This window comes from Otolemur garnettii, unplaced genomic scaffold (assembly GCF_000181295.1).
Source record: "Otolemur garnettii isolate 467f Iridium unplaced genomic scaffold, OtoGar3 scaffold00077, whole genome shotgun sequence".
In the NCBI taxonomy this organism is placed as follows: Eukaryota; Metazoa; Chordata; class Mammalia; order Primates; family Galagidae; genus Otolemur; species Otolemur garnettii.
The window spans coordinates 3,566,219-3,573,364 of NW_003852472.1; the positions used below are offsets into that span (position 1 = coordinate 3,566,219).

Sequence of the window (7,146 nt, forward strand, 5' to 3'; positions counted from 1 at the left end):
TGGTTGCAGCCATCATTGTTGTTTGGCGGGTCCAGGCTGGCTTCGAACCCTCCACTTTGGGTGTACGTGGCTGGTGCCTTAGCCACTTGAGCCACAGGCGCTGAGCCAACCCATCCTGTTTTATCTGTACCTCCTATGCCCCTAGCCCACTGGGTATTAAAGTAAATCCAGTGTCCTGCCTGGAATTCCATGTGCAAACACTGCAGCCTGCACCAGTGGAGAGGAACACAAGGACTCCCCCTTTAGCATCACCACCTACAGCATCCTAACTGCTCCCCAAAGCAACATTAGTGCTTCATCCTCATCTAAAGCTGGTCATTGTTCAAACCTCCCTAGTGTCTCCTAAATGTCTCTTACATTAAAAAAAACCTTTTTATTTGGAAATAGTTTTAAACTTACATACAAGTTGCAAAAATAAAATAGTACAAAGATCCAAATGCCCTCTATTGAGATGATACCATGGTAATGTTTTGTTTTGGTTTTTTTGAGACAGAGTCTCAAGCTGTCACCCTGGGTAGAGTGCCATAACATGCCTCTTGCCTCAGTTTCTCTCTCTCTCTCTCTTTTTTTTTGGTGTATAATCTTTTTACTTATTTATTTTTATTTTCTCTATACACATACATGTCTTTATTTGGTTTCCACTTCTTGCCTTCACAAAATTAAAAAGGCTTAAAATTTAATAACAACAACAATGTTCAAGATAAGGACTAGAAACAAAACCTCGTAAAGAACAAACGAAGATAAATACATTCAGAAAAGAAATCAGACGATTGCTGCAATGAAATATTGAGCAATAATAATAATGCAAAAAAAGTAACATTCACATTGTCAGATAAGAGTATGTCTATCGGCTCAGCGCCTGTGGCTCAAGCGGCTAAGGCGCCAGGCACATACACCTGAGCTGGCAAGTTCAAATCCAGCCTGGGTACACCGAACAACAATGACGGCTGCAACCAAAAAACAGCCGGGCGTTGTGGTGGGTGCCTGTAGTCCCAGCTACTTGGGAGGTGGAGGCAGGAGAATCGCTTGAGCCCAGGAGTTAGAGGTTGCTGTGAGCTGTGACGCACTCTACCTAGGGTGGCAGCTTCAGTATGGAGTTATCAGTTAACCTCTTCTTATTATTTTTTCCCCCAAAGTCTCAAAAAAGAAACTAATATTTATTAAAAAAAAAAGATAACTTCAGAAAACAGATCATGCCAAATCTTATAGACAATAGAAAAAGAAGAATACTTCTTTTTTTTTTTTTTGAGACAGAGCCTCATGCTGTCCCCCTGGGCAGAGTGCCGTGGCATTACAGCTCACAGCAACCTCCAACTCCTGGGCTCAAGCGAGTCTCCTGCCTCCGCCTCCCAAGTAGCTGGGACCACAGGCGCCCGCCACAACGCCCGGCTATTTTTTGGTTGCAGCCGTCATTGTTGTTTGGCGGGTCCGGGCTGGGGATTCGAACCCGCCACCTTAGGTGTACGTGGCTGGCGCCTTAGCCGGTTGAGCTATAGGCGTCGAGCCAAGAAGAATACTTCAAAATCATTCTACTTCATCTGGATACACCTGATATTAAAATTGGAAAAAATATATTGCTATAAAGGGAAATTACAAACATATTTCACTTATAAATGAGGATGCAATACTCTTGCCTCTGTTTTTCTATTTTCACTAGAGACAAGGTCTCGCTTTTGCTCAGGCCGGTCTTGAACCCACAAGCTCAAGCAATCCACCCACCTCAGCCTCCCAGAGTGCTAGGATTACAGGCGTGAACCACCTCGCCTGGCCCATGGTAATCTTTTCTCCCATTTCCTCGATCATTTATATTTCCTTCCCTACATCTATAGCAGTGTATATAGACATGCTTCTATAGTCTTTTTCTGAACCATGTGAAGGAAATTTATAGACTCCATGGCCTTTTATTTCAAAATTTCTTCAGTGACTATTTCCTAAGAATAGGGATATTCCTTTACACATTCATCATAAGACCTCAAAATTCAGGAAATTCATGCTCCCGTTTTGTCAATTGGCCCAAATGTCCCTGAGAGCTTTTCCCCTTTTAGTAAAGGATTCAGGTTAGTTAGGGCCAGGCAGTGCTTCCAGCTGTGGTGTCTCTTTGGTCTCACAGTGTGTTTTTGTCTTTTATAGCACTGACATTTTTTAGAAACAGAAAGTGATGGTAACTACCGTCCTTGGCCTCTTTCACCATAGAATCTTCCTCACTTGGAGTCAGCCTGATGTTCCCTTGCCATTAGCTGCAGATTCTGCATCCTTGGCCAGAGCACTGGCTAAAGTAGATGTGTGTCCTTTTCAGCATGTCACATCTGGTGTGGGCATGATATCCCCTACTAGTCATGTGAATCTCATCACCTGGCCAAGATGTCTCATTTTTCCACTGTATAACTATGGTCTTTCCCCCCGCCCCCTTTCCTCTTATAACTTGCAAACAGCTTGTAGAGAGAGAAACTTTAAGACTATATAAATATTTTTAGAGAAAATATTTTCTTTCCAAAAGATATTTGGAAAGTATCTTTTCCAAATTCTTCCCTCACGTTGGCATCCACAGATGATTCCTGAGTGATCCAGTCTTTCAGTGTAATGGTTGTAAAAAGATGCTTTTCCAACTCCAGCACTCCTTCCCATCTCCCAGGTATCACTTGATATCCCACTGTAAGCAGCTAGTGTTCAAATCTAGATCCCAGCAAAACCCATACATTGCACTTAGTTCTGTCTCTTAAATTTATTTTACTATAAAACAAATATCTCTCCTTTTCCTTTCCTTTTGTTTTTCAACTTGCCCTTATTTGTTGAAGAAATCAGTTCATTTGTCTTGTGGAAGTTTCTCAGATTCTGGGGTTTACTGATTGCGTCCTTATGGTGGTTTTTCATAGGTTCCTTTATTCCCCATATTTCTGGCAAGTTGCTGGTTAGATCTAGAGGCTGGATCAGATTTAGTTTGATTTTTGGAGTGGGAATCCTTGCCAAAAGTGGTGTGGCATATTTTACACTGGATCCCAACGGGAGATATATAATGTCTGGTCACCTCTAATTGTGACTTTCACCACAGACCAAAGAGTTCAGGAATCATCATCTGTTCATGATAAAGTCCCCATTAGCCTTTCAGGAAATGTTTTTAATGGCCATGGATGATTATTAGTAAGATGTATTGTTTCATTAGGACTTGCAAAATGGTGCCAATTTATGAGTTCTTTTATTTCCCCAAGTTCTTTAAGTGAAAAAGAAAAAGACTGGGGGAGAGGAGCCCCAGCCATGTGAGTGCATAAATTGCCTACCTGGGCCATGTTTGAAAAGGGTGTGCAATTTGAAATGAACTATCTTTTGGTTCCCACTTAGCTGATATCAATGAGGCGGTAACAGGCCTGACACAGTGGCTCAGCCTCTAATCCCTAGCACTGTGGGAGGCCAAAAGAAAAGTGGATTATTTGAGCTCAGAAATTTAAGACCTGCCTGAGGAAGAGTCAGACCCTGTTTCTACTAAAAATAAGAGAACTAGCTGGGCATTGTGGTAGGTGCCTTTAGTCCCAGCTACTCGGGCGGCTGAGGCAAGAATGATCACTTGAGCCCAGGAGTTTGAGGTTCCTGTGAACTATGACACCATGGTACCTTAGCCTGGGGCAACAGAGTGAGACTAGATCTCAAAAAAATAAAAAAGGCAATAATAATTAAGGGCATTTGAATTACTTATCTCTAGCTCTTTTGGAAACAGGGTCTTGGCTCTGTGGCTCATGCTGAAGTATAGTGGCATGGTCATAGGTTACTGGAACCTCAATTCCTGGGCTCAAATGATCTTCCTGCCTCAGGAGTAGCTAGGACTATAGGCACATGCCTGGCTAATTTTTTTTTGGCCAGGGCTGGGTTTGAACCACCACCTCTGGCATATGGGGCCAGCACCCTACTCCTTTGAACCACAGGCACTGCCCATGCCCGGCTAATTAAAAAAAAAAAAAATTCCTTTTATAGAGATTGGTTTTTTTTTTTTTTTTTTTGTAGAGCCAAGAGTCTCACTTTTTCGCCCTTGGTAGAGTGCAGTGGAGTCGCTCCAGCAACTTCCAACTCCTGGGCTTAGGCGATTCTTCTGCCTCAGCCTCCCAAGTAGCTGGTACTACAGGCACAACACCCAGCTATTTTTTGTTGCAGTTTGGCCGGGGTCGGGTTTGAACCTGCCACCCTTGATATATGGGGCCGGCGCCCTACTCACTGAGCCACAGGTGCCTCCCTAGAGATTGGGTCTTGATGAATTGCCCAGGCTAGTCTGGAACTCCTGGCCTCAAATGATCCTCCTGTCTCAGCTTCCCAAAGATTATAGGTGTGAGCCGCTGCACCTGGCCTCTTTTCATTTTCAGTATTGTATCAGTAGCAGAGAACATGGGCTAGCTAGGAGAAGATTGAGGGACAAATATTTTGGAACACACAAAATAAAAATAATGAAGTCAAGTAAAATGCATCCTGAAATACCTTTACCTTCACGTGCCTAAGAAGATACGGGGTTAGGCGAATTAGAATCTATTTTATAACTGCAATGACAGAATGTTAGATCCTAGATAAACATACATGGATCTTAATTACTCCTAGCCGGTATTTCAGATGGGTGGTAATTAAAATTTTCTGTCACAAACAACTTTTGGAGAAGAAAATTATTATAAAACAGTATTACCTTGCATATTATATTCATAGTAATTAGGATCTTCTGATTCTTTCTTGACTGACACAGCTGCTGCTTTCAGTGAAGTGCCTGTATAGTGAAAATTATAAAATTTTGTGTTAGTTTTAAACCCATTAACAGAGAAATTAGACCAGCCAAAAAAAGTTCCAGGTTCTGTTTTGATCGATAGAGCAGCATTACAATCAGCAGAAGAGCTTGTAGTTCACTCCCTATGAACAAATGTGGCTTACTGATTCAAAAATATAAATATTATAAATATAAAATAATATAAATATATACAGTATATATTTACATATTTACGTATGTATTTATACTGTATATAAAATAGTACCAATAATAGCAATGTAAATTCAATATAAAAGGAGAAAAAGGAGGAGGAAGAGGAAGCAATGGAGGGAGAGCTTAGTTTCCAGATCCAGGCCCAGTTTGGGGAAATCTACCTTTTCAAGATGGCTGAATACACACACACACATTTACAGGAAAGCCCATAAATATTCTCCTGGAGCGAGACCTGAATCAGGACCTACCATTTTAATTGACCCATTATAATGGGACACCTTTCAAAACTCTTCTACATTGGTAAAACCAAGAGCCTCTATTGGAAATGTGGTGGTAGCTGTGAAAATCAGCCCTAGGTTTCTCCCATCCTGGATGCATGCCCCACTGCAGTGCAACTTCCCAGCCTCTCATCTAGACGTGGAGTCTGCTTCTCTGCTCTTTGAATTTGGGCCTAGCCATGTGACTTACTTGGCCAATGAGATATCAGCTAATGGGATGCAAAACCAGGGGCTCGAAAAGTTCTTCAGCATCTGTGCCTACAGCTTCTGGAACCTTCTCGCTATGAGAACAAGCCTGGGGTATCTCCTATAGGATGTGAGACCATGAGGAGAGAGGCTCTCCTGTCTCAGCTACGGTCCCAGATAAATGACCATCCAGCTCTTACTGAGTGGGCCTGGTCAACACACAGAACTGTGAATAAATCACTGCTGAAGCCCCTACATTTTGGGGTACTTTTTAATACAGCAATAGATAACTGATACTAGAATATACATATAATTTAACCATGAATGTTAATAGCAGCAAAGCAAAAATTGTATCACAGCTTAGGATTCATAGTTTAGCATTAACTAAAAGAGGGATCTACTGAAAACCTTTAACAATGCCGTTGGTAGAAGGATAGTAAATCTGGATATTTAGAAAAATGTGATTATCAAAAAGAAAAATTAGAAAACGGAGGAACAGAATGGACATAGTTGATGGCCACTATTTTTGAAATAGAAGATTAAGTTGAGGAAACAGCCCAGAAATGGGACACAAAGGCAATGTGATGAAAAGCTTAAAGGAACACTGACAAATCGAGGCCTGTTTACGCATAAAAGAAAAGTAAGGTATTTATGTCTTTGTAAGTGATCTGAAAAAATTTTTCAGAGAATGGTTAGAAGTTGTTCCCACTAGAATGGAATTTGAGGCGTATGGGAGTGGGGGGGATGGAGTTTTTGAGAGCAGAGCATGGAAGGGTGAAGATGGGTTTACATATGACTTCGTATCATTCGATGGGTTTAGGACATACTACCCCAACATATGGCCCCCCTTGGCATCGGAGAAAACAGAAGGAAGGTCTCTTTCACCTCCCGCTCACCCTTCTCCCCTGAAGCACATCATAAAACTCTCAATCCAGAGGTACCCATCCTACATCCAGAGGCGAGGAATGTCCCTCTCTCAGGAGACACAGGGACACAGAAGAATGAGAACACAAAGGCCTTGATGCCCCCCAGACTATCTCCATGAGATCAGACTCCCCTGTCCAACTGTACTTCTAGATGACTGTCCACTCTTCAGACCTAAGTCCCCAAATACAGAGGCTTCCCTGTTCCTTTGGGTCTTCATTTTTGAAGGTTCCTGTGTCATGCAGAACGTATTAAACCCATTTGTATGCTTTTCTCTTGTTTATCTGTCTTTTGCTATGACTGCCTCAGCCATGATCCTAGCAATGAGAAAGAAAGCTATTTCTTTCCTTCCCTACATAATGGTCTGAATTCATTCTCATTCCAAACATGTATGATGTTTGCAATATTTTATAATAAATTTTAATTAAAGGTACAAGTTCTAGGTTGATTAGCCCCCAACAAGTCCACCAACAGAAACATCTGATAAACATGTGTTCTCTAGCTCTGCTGGCAAGAAAAATTCCTTTCTAATCCGCGCAATTGGAACCAGCTTTGACAGTCACAGAATGTGCTTGAAATGCTAATGAAAACAGATTTACTGCAGCCTTTCCTCAAAATGAGAGAGAGAGAGAAAAGGAGAGATAAAAAGAGAGAAAGATAAAAATTCAAAACCAGTGAAATCTGTTTTGTGTAGCAAGTGCTACACAAACATCATAAGAAGTAAGGCTGACTGGTGGCCAGCTCTCGGGAGCGTGCAGCCGCCAGAAGCGATTCATAATGCATCATGAAATGCACAGTGGAAAGTTATATTAA

The 7,146-nt window shown here is 41.7% G+C and overlaps 1 protein-coding gene across 4 annotated transcripts in view; it reads right to left on the reverse strand.

Annotated features, from left to right (window-relative positions):
• LOC100946636 (general transcription factor II-I repeat domain-containing protein 2B) overlaps positions 1-7,146 on the reverse strand; it is a 63,675-nt gene that overhangs the window by 17,863 nt on the left and 38,666 nt on the right. For all 4 annotated transcript variants that reach the window (XM_023515723.1, XM_003794203.3, XM_023515722.1 and 1 more), the window contains one exon: positions 4,658-4,735. In XM_023515723.1, the coding sequence (XP_023371491.1) occupies positions 4,658-4,735 (78 nt within the window). The remainder of the gene's footprint in view (positions 1-4,657; positions 4,736-7,146) is intronic.